Genomic DNA, 20089 nt, shown 5'->3' on the forward strand with positions numbered 1-20089 from the left:
GGCTGTCCCCCGCGCGGCAGGGCCCTGGTAGGCGACTCCCGGGGCCCGGCTGGCCCGGCCATGCCGCTGGAGACTCTGGACGCGCTATATGTGGCGCTGGAACTCGCCATCGCCGCGCTGTCGGTGGCGGGCAACGTGCTGGTGTGCGCGGCGGTGGGCACGTCTAGCTCGCTGCAGACTCCCACCAACTATTTTCTGGTGTCCCTGGCGGCAGCCGACGTGGCCGTGGGACTGTTCGCCATCCCCTTTGCCATCACCATCAGCCTGGGCTTCTGCACTGACTTCCACAGCTGCCTCTTTCTCGCCTGCTTTGTGCTTGTGCTCACTCAAAGCTCTATCTTCAGCCTCCTGGCCGTGGCCATCGACAGGTATCTGGCCATCTGCGTCCCTCTCAGGTGAGGCGCTTGGGCGTCTTTCGATCCCGGGGCCCCGTCAAATCCTCTCAGGGGGTTGCAGTCTCCAGGACCTAGGGCCAGCCTTCAGGTACCCCAGATTGGCCTGATTGGGGACACTCGGGACGCTCGAAACGCTTTTTCCTAGCTTGGAGGAGACCCGTCATCCTCAGAGACACGTGCGCCCGGGCTGCTCTCCGAGACCCTCTCGGTGCAGCAGTGAAAGACCTTGGCAGTGTCTGCGCCGCCCAGGCGTCCCGTGTGCGCGCGCCCCTCAAAGGAAACTTGTGTAGGGACAGCTGTAGGGGTTCCGGAAGTGCGGCACCCGGCGAGACGCCCCCGCGGGTGCGTGGAAACCCGGGCGCAGGAGGTTTGGTGATTGCAACTCCACCCTTGCGGTTAAAGCTGTTTCCTCCCGACCCTACTCACTCGCTGCTGCTGTGTTAGCGAGAGCAGATGCACGGAGCAGGGCATCGCGTCCAGAGCAGCGGCCAGACATCCCCTGAGTGCTGGGGGGGGGGGGGGTGTCAGGGAGGTTTCCTCCAAGGGTGAGGCCACTGAACGCTAGCACTTCGCCCTGTCGTAATGGATGCTACTCACGGCTGAGTTTCAGAATGTGTCTGCTGCCAACTAAAGTGGCCAGGGGCAGATCCAAGCAGAAGGTGCCTGGTAACTTTGGGGAACACCGTGGACACTTGTCCCTGCATGTTAAAGGGTGACTTAAATTACTTCCATATGCTTTAAAAAAAAGAGTTACCGTGCTTGCTGGTTCACCAAGCGAGCAGCCTTAGAGCCTCCATTGCGGTTGGGTAACCTCCTTTATACCCTGCGCTTCTGAGAAGCGCTTCCAGGGTTTCAGAAAACTTGAGGAATACATAGTTGTCCACACTTTCTCTGAATATGCTTAAATCAACTCTTCCTGTTTCAAGAGAAAATGTAGGATTTTGGGGAGTGGATTCCCAGTTGTAGCTGATGAATTCAACGTCGAAGGTTTGTTAAAAGTATTTCGTCTTCTGTACCTGGGCCCCTTTGGCACGAGGTGAACTTAGGATCTTTTTAGATTTGGAGCGTGGCCAGGGAAACTAAGTTATAAGAGTAGGAAGGGAAGGGAAGGAACTCATTTATTGAGTGCCAGCTATGTGCCAGGCAGTTTATATTAAATGTCTATCCTTTAAGTAATTCTAGAGGATAGATACTGCCACCCGCATCTTTGAAGATGAAGGGGATGGTGGTTCAGGAAAAATTAGGGTCTTGCTCAGGATGGTGCAGAGGGAATGAGTGTCAGAGCCAGGACTTGAACTCAGAACTGACATTGTGTTCCATCAGGCTGTCTTGCAGGGCTGTATGTGGCATCAGTGTTTGAGAAACAAGAAATTTATTCTATTTCTGGAGGGGGATTCTGCCTGTAGTAAACTGGTAGTTGTAGAGGAGATGTGTCTGTGGGAATTGAGCAGGAGAATGCTCCCAGAAACCTTTTTAGTAGACATAAATGTTGAGCCTGGTCCCTGTGGGTTGTGTCTGGGTCCCAAAGGGAACAGGAACCTCCTGCTTGGCCAGGCTGTGAGCCTGATGTGCACATCTGGGCTGTTCCATGGGCTGCTGTCCTTGACATCTGAACAGGAGGCTTTTTGCATTCTATCAGGTGTGACAGAGCCCAGCACTTGGGTGGCACAGTATTCTCTTCTCTCTTAGGAGCCCCTTTGTTCTTATGGGTAGTTGATGGCATACATCAGGGCAGTCACACACTCCCATCTGAGAGAAGCTCCTTAAGTTTGCCCTAGGTAGAGACCACGTAGCTCAGCAGGGAGTTGCTACCACAATCTTTTGTGCCACTTGGATGCAGCAGGAAGTTCCCTAACAGTTTAAATCTGTTAGTTCTTGTCCTCTTTTGTGCTGGGTGGGGTCTTGAAAAGAATGGGTGTGGGTGTCTTAAGGGGAAAGGCATGTGTGAATCAGGCCCCTGACTTCTGCTTTGCTAAGGGCTGGAGGATGAGAGGAGATGGAGAGATTGAGGAATGCTGAGTGGGGTCTCTAAGAAGGCTCACTCCTGGCCTGCCCACAGAGATCAGAGATCTGAAAGAGGTGTCCAAAACCCTGCCCTGTCCATAACCCTGGCCTCCACCTTGGGTTAAGAGGTCTACCTGGGTCCTCATACTTGCCCAAGCCCTCCTGAGAGCTGGAGCTTGAGATAGGCCCTCTGTCCTCAGCTGTTTCAGTGCTCCAGAGCACAGTTCCCTGTTAGCAGTTTAAAAATAGAGATTATACTGAATCAAGCACATGTGCCTAGAGTTCCAGCTGCTTGAGAGGCTGAATCAGGAGGATCACTGGAGGCCGAGAGTTGGAGACCACCCTGAGCGACATAGTGAGACCTTGGATCAGTACAGATTATGGGGCCTGGTGGGGCCCCTACTGAATAAGAATCTTTGTGATGGGTGTATGTGACATTCTGGGATTGATATTTAACCAAAGTTATAGTTATAGTTTCACTGAGGTTTGAGAACTCTTCTAGAGTTGGAGGGCTTGAGGTTCCTCTTTGTTTAACCAACACAGGCTGGATTCTGGGACACCTCAATTTTTGACTTGGCTTTGGGGACCTCCTGGGGGTCATGGAGCTGCAGGTGGAAGTTATGTCAGAAGAGTCCTGTTTGGGAGAAAGTGTCTTCTCTAGGACACTAAGCAGTTAGAAGGGTGAGGCCCAGGGAGGAAGGGCCAAAGTTGTAGGCACACCTCTTCCTTGGGCAGAAACAGTTCTGGGACTTGTCCTTGGGTCACTGGCTCCAGTCCTGGGACTTGTCTGTAGGTCACTGACTCCACGGATTCATGGACTGGGAAGGGATCTGTGCTGTAAAGTTGTGGGTATAAGGTCCCTACTTGCTACCTGGAAGCCACGATATTTACTAACATGAAAGAGAGGACAGTGCAGGGGGGAAAGAGCCCAGAGGTGATGCTGGACACAAAAATGACCCCTTTGGCCTGACTTGTGAACAAGGAATGTCTGACAGGGCTGGGGTTGTGGCTCAGTGGTAAAGCACTTGCCTAGCATGTGTGAGACACTGGGTTTGATTGTCAGCACCGCATATAAATAAATGAATAAAATAAAAAGGTCCATCAACAGGCTAGGCGTGGTGGTGCACGCCTGTAATCCCAGTGGCTTGGGAGGCTGAGACACGGGGATTGCAGGTTCAAAGCCAGCCTCGGCAAAGGTGAGGCACTAAGCAACTCAGTGGACCCTGTCTCTAAATAAAATACAAAATAGGGCTGGGGATGTAGCTCAGTGGCTGAGTGCCCCTGAGTTCAATCCCTGGTACCCCCCAAAAAAATTTTAAAAAAAGGTCCATTAACAACTAAAAATATATATTTTTTTTAAAAAAAGGAGGGGCTGGGGCTGTAGCTCAGTGGTAGAGAGCTTGCCTCACAGGTATGAGGCTCTGGGTTCTATCCTCAGCACCACATAAAAATAAATAAATAAAAGGTATTGTGTCCATCTAAATAAATAAATAAATAAATAAATTTAAAAAGTGTATCTTTTAGTTGTAGGTGGACATAATACCTTTATTTTATTTTTATATGGTGCTGAGGATTGAACCCAGTGCCTCATGTATGCTAGGCAAGTGCTCTACCTCTGAGCCACAACCCCGGCTCTAAAAACACATATATTAAATAATAAAAGGAACGTCTGCTCACATCAGGCCTTGCCCTTTGCCTTCAGAGTGAGGGGTGTGTGAGGGGTGACTGAACCCACTTCCTTTGGTTTAGTCCATAGAGGGTTCCTGACATTGGTCCTGGTGTGGGGTCCAGGCCACGGAAGCCATTAGAAGTGGGCAGTAATGGAGTGGCACATCAGGCCAAGCTCCTGGGCTCTAGGAGGTGGGCGTGTGTCTGCCCATAGTGGCCCCTGGATCTCACTTCATCCTGATGCTGGTTCTGCTTCCGTCAGGAGGACTTCCTCCTCTCTAGTCTAATCCTGTTCCACCTCATGTCCCACCCACAGCTGAGCTTGGGGAGTCTGTGATCCATTCTAACGGGGGGCCTCTCCTGGTCTCTCTGGGGACTCAGTTTCCTTTTTCACAGTGGAGGAGGCTTCAGGAGCACTGGAGATTGGAGTTGAGGGAGTTGTTTTGCAGGGAGTGTTTGGTGGGTTGACCAGGTCAATAGAACAGAAGGGGACATGTTTGTCTGCTCTGTTCCTGGGCCCTGACCCTGTCACCATCCCAGCCCTCTGCCACACGGAGGCTTTTTCCTCAGTGTTCACATGTCCAGTCTGGGAAGTGAGACTTCTTAGCAAGACTTTGCCTTGTGTGAAAATGTGGCCTCCACTTAGGGTGGGAGTTGGCAGAGGATTTTGAAAATATTTTCAAAAAATTTTAAAATTGAGCTATAATTCCCATTAATAATATAATTATAATTCCTATAATTCCCAGTTTACCTTTATAAGTGCTGGGCACGGTGGTGCATGCTTGTAATCTCCGTGGCTTGGGAGGCTGAGGCAGGAGGATCGCAGGTTCAAAGCCAGTCTCAGCAACTTAGCAAGGCTATCAGAAACCTAATCTCAATAATAATAATAAATTATTATTATTATTAGGGGAAAAAAAGGGCTGTGGCTTGTGGCAAGGTGTTGAGCACCCTTGCATCCAATCCTTGGTACCAACTTTCCCCACCAAAAAAAAAAAAAAAAAAAAAAAAAAAAAAACACCTCTAGAGTTGTTTAAAAATGAAAGAGGAAAGAAAATATTCAGCTCTGGGTCCTACCCTTCCATCCTCTCAAGGACTCCCCTCCTTGGTATACCTACTTTCTCTTGCTTCAGTGTTTTAATTCCCTCTCCTCCCTAGAACTGGAGATTGAAGCTAGAGGGCTGTACCACTGAGCTACAACCCCAGGCCTTTTTATTTTTTAATTTTCAGACAGGATGCTCTAATCCCAGCAGTTCAGGAGGCTGAGACAGGAGGATTGCGGGTTCAAAGCCAGCCTCAGCAATCACGAGGTACTTGGCAACTCAAGTGAGACCCTGTTTCTAAATACAATACAAAATTGAGCTGGGGATGTGGCTCAGTGGTCTAATCCCTGGCCTTAAACCTGTGATCTTCCTGCCTCAGCCTCCTGAGTAGCTGGAATTACAGGCCTGTACCACCATGCCCAGTGGTATTATCTTTCTTTTCCAGATCATCTTCATTATAGTGGGTTGAATGATGTTGCCTCTCCAAAGATATGTGCATATTTTAATCCCCAGAGCCTGAGAATATATGCCTGTATATGGAAAACAAAACAAAACAAAAAAAAAAAAAGAAAAATAATATTGCCTTATATGGTTCTTTTTTAAAAAAAATATTTTTAGTTGTAGATGGACATAATACCTTTATTTTGTTTATTTAGTTTTTTTATGTGGCTCCTGGGGATCAAACCTAGTGCCTCACACATGCTAGGCAAGAGCTCTACCACTAAGCCACAACCCCAGCCCCTTGTATGGCTCTTGAGAGGAGGGGCCTATGCATATTAACCTCTGAATGCAGTTGCACCTTACAAGATAGACATGCAGAGGAAGCCATGTGAAGATAGAGGGAGAGATTGTAGTCATGTGACCACAGCAAAGGAACTTAGGGGCAGCTATCAGAAGCCGCAAAAGTCATAGGACAGATCCTCCCTTAGAAGGTTTGGAGAGAGTGTGGCCTCCCAGCACCCTGACTTCTGGCCTCCAGAACTGGTAGAGAATCAATTTCTGTTGTTTTAAGCCACCAAGTTTGTGGTACTTTGTTAGACGAGGAAACCACCCATCAGCAGAATGTTGAAGTCACTCTCCCTGACCACACACTCTCTTCTTGGTGCTTTCCTCTGCTTCTCTCTGTAGCAAACCTCTCGAACAAGCCATTCCTTCTCCTCCACTTGGTATTGCTGATTGCTCCTGTCAGGTCACCCATGTATCATCCCCCTTTGGGCCAAATCTTGGGGTTACCTCCTGGACCTCATTACATGTGCCCTCCTGCACCTGTGACTTTCTCCACCCAACTGCTGGCAAGGATGATTTCAGACATAAGTCAGATCATGTCATTCCCCCCCTTAGCCTGGCTTCTGTCACTCCATCCTGTACCCTGTCACATCCTGAGTGCCAGGTTCTCTCCCCAACACCAGCTTTGCTCTCTTTCCTTCCTACCCGATGTGGAGAGGTTTCTTTCTCTCAGCTGCTCACTTTATTTACCTGTAATTAGTTTTCCTGATAAACTATGTCTTTACTTAGTTGTGGTCTCTGTCCACAGTGTGTGAGCTCTGTGAGGCAGGGGCTTCATCTCATCTTCTGGGACCCAGCACTCTACCATTCCTGGCACAGGGTACAGACCCACACTATGGATGAATACACACACAAGTGACTGGGTGAAAGCTTGTGTTAGGGTATGTCACATCCAGGGGAACAGCTGGGACAGGTGTGGGGAGCCGGCACTGTGGCGCATGCCTGAAATCCTAGCAGCTCAGGAGGCCGAGACAGGAGGATTGTGGGTTCAAAGCCAGCCTCAGCAATCACGAGGTACTTGGCAACTCAAGTGAGATCCTGTTTCTAATAGGGCTGGGGATGTGGCTCAGTGTTTGGATGCCCCCGAGTTCAATCCCTGGTACCCCCCCCACACACAAAGATGGACATAATACCTTTATTTTGTTTATTTAGTTTTTTTATGTGGCTCCTGAGGATCAAAAAAAAAAGATGAGAAGGGTTGGGGTTGTAGCTCAGTGGTAGAGCATTTGCCTAGCATGTGTGATGCACTGAGTTCAGACCTCAACACCACATTAAAAAAATGAATAAAATAAAGGTGTCTATCTACAACTAAAATATATATTTAAAAAAAGGGGGGGCTGGGGATGTGGCTCAAGCGGTAGCGCACTCACCTGGCATGCACGGGGTGCTGGGTTCAATCCCCAACACCACATAAAAATAAAAAATAAAGATATTGTATGCACCTAAAAACTAAAAAAAATTTTTTTTAAAAAAGTATATGAGAAAGGAGGGTCTAAGATGGCCAGAGCTCTCTGGTGAGATGATGTCAGGAGAAAAGTTGATCCAATTTTTTTTTTTTTTTTTTATGGGGTCTTGCTGTGTTGCCCAGGTGTCAAACACATAAGCCTCAGCTGCCTAAGTAGCTGGGATGTGTGCCATTGAGTCTGGTTGATCCAATAACTTTTAATGAAGAAATAAAAGGAAATCATCTTTTTAGAGGATCCCTCACACTCCAGGGACAGGGTGGCATGGGGCTCAGAGATGCTCTGGGACAGTAGGCAAGTCAGCAGGTGCCATAGTCCAGAGGGCTGGGCTGGGGGCAGGTGGCTGTAAACCCTTGGGCACAGCCCACAGGTCCTGGCTCCTTGCAATGCAGGCAGCGCAGGTTTCTCAGGGGACTGGGTGTAGCTTTGCTATCAGTGGTCCCCCATTGTTATCACAATCCTCTCAACTCTGCCTCCCAGCTTGAAACAACAACCTTAAAAACAGCAGCAGTTGTCGAAGTTGGCTCTTGTCTGAGGCCATGTTTATTGCTGAGGGGACCTGCAGCCTGGCTGGGGTGGCGGGAGGTCTGTCTCTGTTGGTTCCCTGCTGGACATACACATTCCTGGACAGAGGCCCAGGTCTCGCCCAGGTCTTGGAACCAGGCTGGAATCAGGGTGTGGAGGGCACCTGGAAGAAAGTGTGTTGGCTAAGGGTAGAGCCAGGCCTGACCTAGCTGGATGGCCAGGAGGAGCACATGGGAACTGCAGGGCATGGGGAGGTGGAGGGGGAGTTGTCAAGCACTTGGGCTGTGACAGGATCCCTCAAGGGATAGGAGGAGGGGTCCTCCTGGCCACCATGGCTCTGGTTTTGTGCTGCCATGTGACATGGTGACTATGGCTTACACTCAGGCAAGCCTTCTCTCCTACATAATTCCTTCCAATTTTGTGCTACATTTTGACTTTTCCCCCTGTAGACATTTCAGTCTGTCCTAATTCTATCAATTGTAAATTACATCTATTGATCAATGATGCCACCACCATTCCTTCTACATCTCGTCTCCTGTTTTCCAGACAGTGGATAGTAATGTAATAGTAATTTGATTACATTGTCTGCCTAAGAGAGGGTTTACTTTCTTTCTTTTGGTGGTGCTGGGGATTGAACCCAGGGCCTTGTGCATGCGAGGCAAGCACTCTACCAACTGAGCTATATCCCCAGCCCCAAGAGAGGGTTTACCTTTCAATTTCTTTACTTTGGAAAGAAATTGAAACCATGCACACAGGGAAACTGTGGAAAGTTGTCACCCATCTCTGATCTCTGGCGCCCCAGTGGCAACCGCTATTTCTTACGGTGACTTCTCCGCAAAATTGTGTATTGAACATGTTCATGTTTTGCTGTTGCTTTTGTGTTGTCAAGGTTGGTACCATTTACATTTATTCTGTAGTAAAATTTCCTGAACTTTGTATGGAGCATCTGAAGATTGGGAATTGATCACTAGCATGTACACTGGCATGTCTCTTATTCACTCCAGAACAGTAGGATTGAGTAGGAAATGCCGTCCTGCCACTACGCCCGTGCTTTTCAAGGAGACAGTTCTACTGTCCGGGTCACATGGGTTCTATTTTTAGATGTTATCCATTGCTTAAAATTATGCCACATTTTAGTCTGCTTCAAATTTAGATCCTGAATTTCCCATCTGAAATTAAGAAAGTCAAAGGAGGAAACATGCCTTCCCATACCAGTTTCTTGGTTGTTGACTGGAGAAGGGTCAAAAGCTTTTCCCTAGAAGGCTGAAGGCGGTGGTGTGACTCAGGAATCTGATGCTGTATGATTCTATTCATAACTTGGGTTTCCTATCTGTAAGCTTTCGGGATCATTTGCATCTGCTTAGTGTTCATGAGTTTCATAAGTTTGGGTCTAAATATTGCCTTTGGGTTTTCTCCTCCATCGGGGATGGTACCATTAGTGAATTTTTTTTAAAATATTTATTTCCTTTAGTTTTCGGCGGACACAACATCTTTGTTTGTATGTGGTGCTGAGGATCGAACCCGGGCCGCACGCATGCCAGGCGAGCACGCTACCGCTTGAGTCACATCCCCAGCCCTTTTTTAAATTTTTTTTTTACTTTATTTTTAATTATTTTTACTATTAGTGAACTTTTCAATCTGAAGACTCAGGTCTGTCATCAGCTTTGAGCTTTTAAAGGAATATTTACTTTTTGCCATTTTTTTCTATTTTTTTTTTTTAATGGGGATTGAACCCAGGGCCTTGAACATGTGAGGCAAGCATTCTACCAACTGAGCTATATCCCCAGCCCTCTTTTTGGGATTCCTAACAGAAAGATGGATATCTCTTCTCCTTGGTTGGACTTTGTTTCTTTTTCTTTCTTTTTTTAATATTTTTTAGTTGTTGATGATCTTTATTTTATTTATTTATATGTGGATGCTGAGAATCGAACCCAGTGTCTCACACGTGCCAGGCAAGTGCTCCACAACTGAGCCACAGCCCAGGTGATCCTCTTATGTTTCCAGAAAGTCATCAAAGTTTCTGGTTTGCTGATCACCCTCCCCTTCTGTTTTTAGTATGATTATGAATTTCTTTTTGTATGCCTTCATTGTCATCTAAATGTGCATTTATGAGGTGTGATGATTATCTGGGAATGTAGAATTATAATCAGGAGTTTGGCATGATCAGGTTGCATTCTACCATATCACTCTGGTGGACAGTTAGGAGGGTGGATTGGAGGGGACAAGATTATAAGGGAGGTGGGATTGGGGCAATATAGCTCAATGGTAGAGTGCTTGCCTAGCACATGTGAGGCCCTGGGTTCGATCCTCAGTACCACATACAAATGAATAAATAGAATAAAGATATTTTAAAAATTCCTTCCTTAAAAAAAAAAAGATTATAAAGGGGGCCAATTGTCTTCTAGGTAAGAAGGAAGGTAGATGTTTGATGTCAGGCAAGGGGACTGGCTGAATTGGGAGCAGAGAGGCTCTAGGTAAAGACATTTAGCCAGCCAAGATACGGGAATAGGAAAGAGCTGAGAAGTGAAGATGGATCTTGGGACCACAATCAATGAACAAGTCCAACAAAACGTGGTAGGTCCAGGCCAGGCTGAGTGGTGTATTGGTGAGAGGCTGTATTGGTGTGAGATCTACCACTATAGATCATTGTGAGTGACCGTTCAGCCCAAGGGACTGGTGAGTGAGTCTAAGGGAAACCACATATTGAGTGGAGTACGTCTGGCTGGAAGACAGGGATCATGGGCAACAGGTTCAAGAGGACTTGGTGACTCCAGTGGATGTTGGACTAAGGGAGAGGGGTGCTTTCTGGGCAGTTGGGTGGTGCCATCTGAAGATAGGGACTTTTTGGAAAAGTGCGGCTTAGGTTGTGTTTCAGGTGCCTCTGGGTTGAGAGATATGGGAGGTGGCGAGTCTTGGGGAGTTTGGGGCTGGTCTATTCTTCCCTTGGCTCTTTCTGCTTCATGGAGTCTAATTCTGCTTATCAACCCTTCCTGTGGGGGCTCCTGTGCCTTCTTGTCCCACCTTTCTACCTCAGCTTCTCTGGTTTATCACTTGTGGTATTCCAGTCCTTGTCTTCAAATTTCCCCAAATAGCTTTCTCTATAGGCCATCTTAATTTCCATTGCTGATTTCAACACCACTACTGAATTTTTTTTTTGATGTAGGGAATTTATAAAGCTTTATCGAAAGACATTACAGAACCAGGTCCTGTTGGCCTCATTTACCTGGCCTTTACACATTTCTCCTTGGTCCTATCTCCACCTCTGCCCTATTCTAGGATACCAGTTTCCTTGCTAACTGGGCTGTTTGTAGTCTCACTTGGCCTTCATGGAGCTACGTTCTTTCCCAAATGAAAACTTGATTGCACCTCTTTATTACTGACTATGCTGGGATCAGGGGTGTGTATCACCATGCCTGGCTCAGAAGCAGTTTTTTTTTATTTGAATATTTTCAGTGTAGAACCTGTGCTATAGAGGACCAACTGTACCTTCCACTTAAATTTACAAATTGTTAATATTTTGCTACATTTGCTTTCCCTTTCTCTGTCCATCCGTTTCTCTCTCTCTCACACACAAAATTATCACACTCAGAAATTTTAACAGATACTACAGTCCACAGTCAGATATCCCCTTTTATCCCAATTATATTCTTTATAGTTTTTTCTTGTCCAGGTTCCAGTGAAAGGTCATGCTTGCGTTGAATATGTTTAATTTTATTTAATCTGCATCAGTTCCTTAGATGTTTTCATTTTGATCTTTTAAGACAATAACATTTTAGCTGAGCGGAGTGGTGGATATGGCTCTGTAATCTTAGCAGCTCAGGAGATTGAGGCCGGAGGATCACAAATTCAAGGCCAACCTGGACAATTCTTCCTCTTCTTCTTCTTTTTTATTTTTGGTCTTGGAGATTGAAGCCAGAGGTACTTTACCATTAAATTACATGTCCAGACTTTTTAATTTTGATATAGTGTCTCACTAAAGTTGCTTAGGGCCTGGTTAAGTTGCTGAGGCTGGCCTTGAACTTGTGATCCTCCTGTCTCAGCCTCCTGGTTTGCAGGGATTACAGGAATGCAACACTATACCTGGAGTCTGTTTTCATTCTTCTTATGTTTTTCTTGCCTTATAACTTTTGAAAATATCAGTACGCACTTACGGAAATTTACTTTCATTCAATAATTATAATCCATTCCTGTTACTCAATTACATGCTCAGATTTGGCAATTGAGAACCCCTTCAAGTTCACTTCTGCTTAAGTGCTCTCATCCATTTTTTGAGCACTTCCTTATTTTCTGGCACAGAAAGATATTCCAGGCTCAAATTTGGAACTAGCTATTTTAAAGAGCCCTGGTTACTTAGAAACCAGGATTTGGGTAGGTTTCCCCATTCAGCTGGAGTATGATTTCTCCTTGGAATAAATAGCTAGTTTTTTTGTTTTTTGTTTTTTTTAAATAATGTGCTGGAAGAACTTTTACTACAATAGAATGCTGTATGATTAGGAGGAGGAATGACTGGATTAAGCAAATTACCATTTGGGAAACTATAACAGTAATAGCTGATTCAGGCAAGAATCATTGATGCCAAAACTCATGGGTGAAAATTTGATGAGAACGAAGAGATAGTTTCAAAATGTACCACAAGATACTGCCTTTCCTAAGTACAGGGGAGGGGGGTGGGGATAGTTACAGGGACAAATCTGTCAGATACCACATTAAACAAGTCATCAAAGTTAACAACACTAATAAGGGGTCAAACTAGCCTCCTGATGTCCTTTGACATCATGCTATATGGAACCTGATACTTGGACATTGTCATTATCTGAAGCAGTGTGTTTTAACTGCAGCCTTAGGAGGGTACCTTCCGGGGCAGAGGACAGACTGTCTGTTCTTCTCTGACCTGGTTTCATGCACTGATCCTTTGCAGGGGCTGCTCACTTCCTGTGGAGGAGATAGGAATCTGGCACCCGACAACCTTGTGCTTTCTATGAGTCCCACCAATTATTTGAGAACAACGTGAGACTCACCAAAAAACCCAGTCCCCAGGGGAGCTCTGGAAGCCCTGGTCCTGTGGGCTTCCTCATTCTTCACTGACTGCTTCAGTGGCAGCTACCTGGTGGAGCTGGTGGGGAGTGCTGCCATCTCTTTATTCTGCTACCGCCTTCCTCATCCTTTGTGACAATGAAAGGCAAATGGCATCTCCCAGCCACCTCTGCATGCAGCGTTGGACCTCTCCTGAGGTTCAGCCAGCTCCACTGGACGCAGACATGTCTGAATTGTTAAAGTAGATGAGCCCCCTGGGAGCCAGGGGAGCTGAGGGCCCTGCTCTCCTGGGAAGAACTCAGCTGAATGGAAGCTGTGGTGACCAGTCACAAGCTGTTTTTTTGTGGGTGGGCGGGCATTGTGCTGTTCCCCAACTGGCCCACTGGCTACAGCAATGGTCATCTAAGAGACATGGCAGACTGCCCTTAATGTGTCCCATAACTGGTAAAAAGGGGCCTTCTTTCCATACCGAGACCTGAGCTTCATATAGTAAAATAAAATAGCATTTGTTCTTTTTGTGTAAGAATGGTTTTGGGGCTGGGGTTGTGGCTCAGCAGTAGAGCACTTGCCTAGCACATGTGAGGTCCTGGGTTCGATCCTCAGCACCAAGTAAAAATAAGAAAATAAACAAACAAACAAACAAATACAGGTATTGTTCATCTACAACTAAAAAATAAATATTAAAAAAAAGACGGAGGCTGGGGCTGTGGCTCAGAAGTAGCGCACTGGCTTGGCATGTGTGAGGCACTGGGTTCAATTCTCAGCACCACATATGAATAAATAAAATAAAAGTCTATCAACAACTAAAAATATATTAAAAAAAAAAGAATGGTGGGGCTGGAGTTGTGGTTCAGTGGTAGAGTGCATGCCTAGAACATGCAAGGCCCTGGGTTCGATCCTTAGCACCTCAAAAAATGTAAAATAAAGATATTGTGTCCACTTAAAACCGAAAAATAAATATTAAAAAAAAAAGAATGGTTTTATTGGTTCCTTAAATTTCTTTTTTAAATATTTATTTTTTAGTTTTAGGTGGACACAATATCTTTATTTTATTTTTATGGGGGTGCTGAGGATTGAATCCAGTGCCTCATGCATGCTAGCATGCACTCTACCCCTGAGCTACAGCCCCAGCACCCTGACCTGCCTCTTTTTGAGACAGAGTCTTGCTAAGTTGTCCAGGTGGGCCTGGAACTTAGGATCCTCCAGCCTAGCCTCCCAAGTAGCGGGGATTACTGGCTTGTTCCACCATGCCCAGCTGTTCCTTAAACTTTTGCTGGAATTCATTAGTGACAATACCTTCCGGGTCTAAAGTTTTGGGGTTTTTGTTTGTTTGTTTTTGTGTGTGTGTGAATTTTTTTGGGGGAGAGGGGGGAGTATAGGGGATTGAACTCAGGGGCACTCCACCACTGAGCCACATCCCTAACCCTGTTTTGTATTTTATTAGAGACAGTGTCTCATTGAGTTGCTTAGCACCTCACAAAATTGCTGAGGCTGGCTTTGAACTTGTGATCCTCTTGCCTCAGCCTCCCTAGCCACTGGGATTACAGGCGTGCGCCACCACACCTGGCGCCATAGTTTATTTTTAAAAAATATATTTAGTTTTTGCAGTCCTGGAGATGGAACCCAGGGCCTTGTATATGTTCGCCTGTAATACTTTTTAAAAACCCTTTTAGTTTGGTTCCATGGGAAAAGTGAAAAAAGGGAAGTAGCTACTCATGTCTGCTGCTTGTGGTCGGTAAGGTGGAGCGCCAACCATGTCAAGACCCCAGGCCTTGCTTTAATTAGAGCTTCCAACTAAATGGATGTTACACACACATACAAAGAATTCTGGGGGCTGGAGTTGTGGCCCAGTAGAAGAGCGCTTGCCTGGTTGTGTAGCTGTGTCCATCTAAACTAAAAATAAACAAAAAAGACCAGTTATCCCTTATTTAAAAAAAAAGGCAGAGGGGCTGGGGTTGTGGCTCAGTGGTAGAGCACTTGCCTTGCAAGTGTGAGGGTTTGATTCTCAGCACCACATATAAATAAAGAAATAAAATAAAGGTCCATCAACAACTAATAATAATAATAATAATGGCAGAATTCTGGTCCTTCCACATAAACTGAGGTTTTCTATCAGCATTTACTTGTTACAGTGTTAAGTGACTTAGACACAATGGTGAGCAAGACAGAGTCTATCACCAAGAAGCTTGTTCAGCTGGGAAGAGATAGAACATGAAGTTATGTGGTTGGGTACATGGGGTGCTTAGGGCAATCATGGGGGACTAGGGAGCACAGTGATGTACTTCAGTCCAAACCGCTCTGCTTCCAGATACATTTTTGTATTGTGAATTAGTTCACATGTGGTAGGTAAATAGGGGAAGGATGTTTGATTTGGTTCATGTATGATTTTGCCTAGGCAGAGGAAGTGGAATAGTGAGAGTAGAATTACAGTCTTCAGTAGGAAGGGAAAAAGCTGTTTGACCCCATGTGCAGCAGGTGCCCCAGCGGCTCCCAGGGATAAGGAACATAAAAACAGCTCCTTTCCTCAGAAACTTATTAAAGCAAGTTATGACACCCCTCTGCCTTGCTTTAATAAGTTTCGTCAGGATCTCCATCAGATTTTTCTAGCAAATTTTTACTATGCATGACGGCAGCCACTCGCCCAAATGACTTCCTGTCAGTGCTGTAGTTACAAAATCAGGTCCATTTGAGTAGACTGCCCTAACCTCATTTTTCCTGTAAGTCCTGCCACTTGTGTGCAGTTTTAGAGAACATGATATTTTCTAAGTATGTATGTATGGCTTTGTAGCAGAAATGTTTGTATTTACAGAGGAAGGAAACTTTCGAGCAAGACCAAATATTAATTTAAAAAGTCCCTCAATAGCTTTAAGCCGCACTAGAACCCAGTGTGTTTACTTAGCAGTTTGCATTCATCAAGTGCTTTTTGTACCTATTCTATCTGCACTACAGTTTGCAGCTGCAGCTTGCAGGTGGGTTAAGGAACCAACATTTCAGCTCAGGGTTACTGTCCAGGGTAGCCGCTCTGGGCCTCTTTAAACTAGGAGCACCCTTGAGAGCTGTGGATTGGGCTCTAGGGCTGAGAACTTGGCCTGGTTTGAGCTGTAGGCCCCGAGCCCAAGCAGGAGGACCCTGCCCCCAAAGTAGGCCAGCACTTGTTATGCAGCCCTACGGTTCCCCTTTGTTATGTAACCTCAGCATTCACACTGTTCCCTTTTGTTGACTCCCTCCACGTGACTGTTTTTCCGATCAATCTCCTTAGCTAATGAGCTCCTTATAAGGAGATGGATGCACCGAGGAGGGGCACAGCTCTTTCCCAGAGTGTGGACTTCCCTAGAACACCCCTCAATGGGGGCCCACAAAAGCTGGGCTTGTGCACGCCTTGTTTGGAATAATAAAGCTGCCTGTGTTTTCTGCCTTCACTCCTCTGTCTCCTGTCATTTGCTCTCAGGCAGCAGTTGTGCCCAGCGTCCTCTGCAGCAAAGCAGCAGCCCGGCCCAGGGCCAGGGAATAGGATATGGCCTGTGTGTTCCAGGAATGTTTTGGGGAGATAGACATATGTGCAGGGAATGAAGTTGAAGTCCACAGGGACGGGGGGGGGGGGGGGGGGGGGGGCTGGGGAGGGAGTCAGGCATTCAGAGTGGGAGATGAGAGAGAGCACAGGCAGATTGCAGTCCAGGACAACCTCCCAGCATTTTGTGAATTGCGGAGGGGAATGGCTTGCTTCCTATAGCATCCCAGTCCCCTTCTTTGGACCTGGGTGTCCCATGGAGACCAACTGTTCTGCCATCATGAAGCTAGAGGAGCTCCAGTGCTAACAGTCTTGTCTTTAGAGCTCAACCCTTTTTCATGTGGAGGCAGCATCCGTGAAGCGTGGTCATGTTCTCCAGCAGAATAAAGAGCCTGCGTTTCTGTTGGCTACCTGAGGACCACCTCCTAACAGAGTAGCAGAGGTCTCATTCCCCTGTGGCTGCCTGGAGCTCTGGAGCTTGGGGGGGGGGGCCTCTGGAACCTGCAGGCAGCTCTGGCAAGGGCAGATACGTCTGGGGAAGAAAATGAAGCAGCTTATTCAGAGGGGTGGCCAGTAGAGAGGAAGCTGAGATTTTTTTGTGAGATGAGCACTGAAGAGCTGGGGGTTCCTAAGCAGGAAAACGACCACTTTGGGCAAAATTGTAATCAGATTAGATTGGGTTTGTGTCAGCAAAATTTAGTGGCACTGCACAAACCATTTAATCACTCCAAGCCTCGGTTTCTACAAAGAGCAGGGGCTCAGGCCCTGGTGGCTCTGTGTTCTCGATGGCTCTGGACAGCTGGGAAAGATGGGTCTGCAGTGGAAATGGAAGGAGACCCTCAGGGTTATACAAAATTACATACAAGAGGAAGTGAGGGGAAAGGGAAAAATAATACAAGGGGGAGAAATGAATTACAGTAGAGGGGGTAGAGAGAGAAGAGGGGAGGGGAGGGGAGGGGAGGGGGGATAGTAGAGGATAGGAAAGGCAGCAGAATACAACAGACACTAGTATGGCAATATGTAAATCAGTGGATGTGTAACTGATGTGATTCTGCAATCTGTATAAGGGGTAAAAATGGGAGTTCATAACCCACTTGAATCAAAGTGTGAAATATGATATATCAAGAACTATGTAATGTTTTGAACAACCAACAATTAAAAAAAAAGAAAAAAAAAAGATGGGTCTGCAGATATTTCTCCCCAAAAGTTTGTATCTGCTCATGTGGTTCAAAGGCTGACGGCATGGAAAACTGTGCCAGTTAGGGAGAAATTAGAAAGGAGTTTGAATCGAAAATTAGGGAGAATTTAGATGGAGAAATGGATGGAGAACCCATTTTTTTCTTATTTAACATTGAAGATGAAAATGGAGATGCGGCTTGTATATTTTAGCTTTAGCTAAGTATTCCAGGTCCTGAGAAAATGTTAACCTTCAACTCCACGATGCTCTATAATTACCCTGGCTAATGTGACTCAAGGTCCCACCTCTCCTTCCCAAGCCCTGTGCTCTCTGAGCATCACCAGATCCCTGAGTGTCTTCCACTTCCTCTGTGACCTTCCACCACCATCTGTCCTCCACCAAGACCTGCTGTTGCCCCAAGAATGCGGCTTCCCTTACTGCCACTTACTCCCTGGACCTCAGGTGGGGACTTGGGCTGCGGCTCTCGTTTCCCTCCACTTCTCTTTCCGGAATATTTTCCCCATCCCTGCAACCCCCAGAAAAGATCCCCATTTTTGAAGTTCCTATTGTCCAAACATACTGCCTCTCATGGCTGTCATCTGGCTTCGCATTCTCTGTCACTCTCTGTGGTGATCACCATTCCTGGAGACTTCACTACCGATCCGGCTCAAGCATCCTGCACCCTAGAGTGTGTTCCCTCACGTCCTCAATCTTTCCTTCTTCCTCAGCTCCACTGCCATGGTCACAGCCCGAGCCTTGTCAACCATAAGAGCCGCACCACCATTAGGACCACAAGGAGGCTCATTTCCCACCACCTGGGATGACAACCTGGCATCCTAGCCTCCTCCTTTCTCCCTTAGCTGACTTTCTTCATACTGAGGTGAAAGCAGCTCTTGAAGGAGAAGCTGCCCCTGTCCTGTTACCGTCAAACCTCTACCCTCTCTGGATTGGCCCTGTCCTACTTCTTTCTACCGCAGTTGTGACAGTGTCTCTCCACATGTGCCCTGGACCCTCCAACTTCCTCACAGTCTTAGCTTCTCTAATAATCGGTCCCTTTTTCCTGCATCTTCTTACTCTACGAGTCAGTTTACTGACATCCACCATTTTCTTGACCTTAATCTCCTTGCATCTCACCCTTTTTTGTGGGGGGAGGGGTGTACCGGGGATTGAACTCAAGGGCACTCAACCACTGAGCCACATCCCCAGCGCTATTTTGTATTTTATTTAGCAACAGGTTCTGAGTTGTTTAGAGCCTTGCTTTTGCAGGGGATGGCTTTGAACTCACGATCCGCCTGCCTCAACCTCCCAAACCACTGGGATTATAGGCATGTGCCACCTTGCCTGGCTTTTTCTCATTTATCTATTTATTTTGTGGTGCTGGGGATTGAACCCAGGGCCTTGCACATGCAAGGCAGGCACTCTACCAGCCCTTACACTCTTCTTAATCTTTTTCTGGTTCAGTAATATAAACTCTTAGGAATCATCCTTGATTCTTTATCTTCCAGCATATAATCCATTTTCAAGACCTGTTGGTTCTATCTCCAAAGTGAATATCCACTTATATTATCTTGCTTATTACCACTCTGGTCTAAGTCAACATCTTCTCTAGAATCAACTACTGAAATAGTCCCCTAATGATTTCTGATTCTCTTCTTGCTTCCCTAAAATCCAATCTCCATCCTCTGACCAGATGAGCTTTATACAATATATGCTGGTGCCATTCCTTTGCTTAAAGCCTTCAGTGGCTACCTGTGGCCTATGAACTGGTCCCTGTCCCATCTTAGGCTCATTCACATTTTCTTTTTGCTTCTTGAGGGAACTTAAGCCTCTTCCCCCAGCCCTATTTTGTGTTTTATTTAGAGACAGGGTCTCACTGAGTTGCTTAACGCCTTGCTTTTGCTGAGGCTGGCTTTGAACTTAAGGTCCTCCTGCCTCAGCCTCATGCTCGGCCTTGGGGGAACATTCTTGTCTGAAAGCCTTAGTATGTGCTATCCTGCCTGGAATGTTCTGCTTTTCAGAATTTTCAGTCCTTGTCATCTATTTGCTTTTGGATTTAACAGCAGCCTTTCCAGGCAACCTATATAATAAGGTCTCCTTGTTTCTCTTCTATCATTGCATCATGTTCATTTGGGTGTGGCCAAACCCATCTCAATTCATGACTGACATATTTGTATGCTTACTTGTTTACTTGTTTCTTTCATGAGTCTTGTGTTTCAGGAGGGCAGAGATTAGGTTTCAAGTGCCTCGCAAGTTGTTTGGTAGCAAGGAGGAATTCTATGAATGAAATAATGAACCAATAGGGAAGAGAGGTAGCGATGGGGTTTCATTGAGAAAGCTGTGGCTAACTCTTCATTCACCTGATGGAATCTTTTCTTTCCTTATCCAAGACAATTTGGCATAAAAATAGTTCTTTACATGTGCAGGATCTAACAGTTTTAAGTTCAGATGTGGGTGAATTCCTGTTGGATTCTATTGGGAAGCTACCCCCA

The 20089-nt window shown here is 46.3% G+C and overlaps 1 protein-coding gene and 1 non-coding gene across 2 annotated transcripts in view; one reads left to right on the plus strand and one right to left on the minus strand.

Moving 5' to 3' along the window:
• The window catches only part of Adora2b (adenosine A2b receptor), a 24472-nt gene continuing 4383 nt past the window's right edge, over positions 1–20089 (plus strand). The window contains exon 1 of the mRNA XM_026411388.2: positions 1–395. Within this exon, the coding sequence (XP_026267173.1) occupies positions 61–395 (335 nt within the window). The 5' untranslated portion in view covers positions 1–60. The remainder of the gene's footprint in view (positions 396–20089) is intronic.
• Trnaa-cgc (transfer RNA alanine (anticodon CGC)) lies at positions 8498–8570 on the minus strand. Its single transcript has one exon. It is a non-coding gene; the product is annotated as a tRNA-Ala (tRNA).

The sequence above is a fragment of the Urocitellus parryii genome, chromosome 7 (genome assembly GCF_045843805.1).
Source record: "Urocitellus parryii isolate mUroPar1 chromosome 7, mUroPar1.hap1, whole genome shotgun sequence".
In the NCBI taxonomy this organism is placed as follows: Eukaryota; Metazoa; Chordata; class Mammalia; order Rodentia; family Sciuridae; genus Urocitellus; species Urocitellus parryii.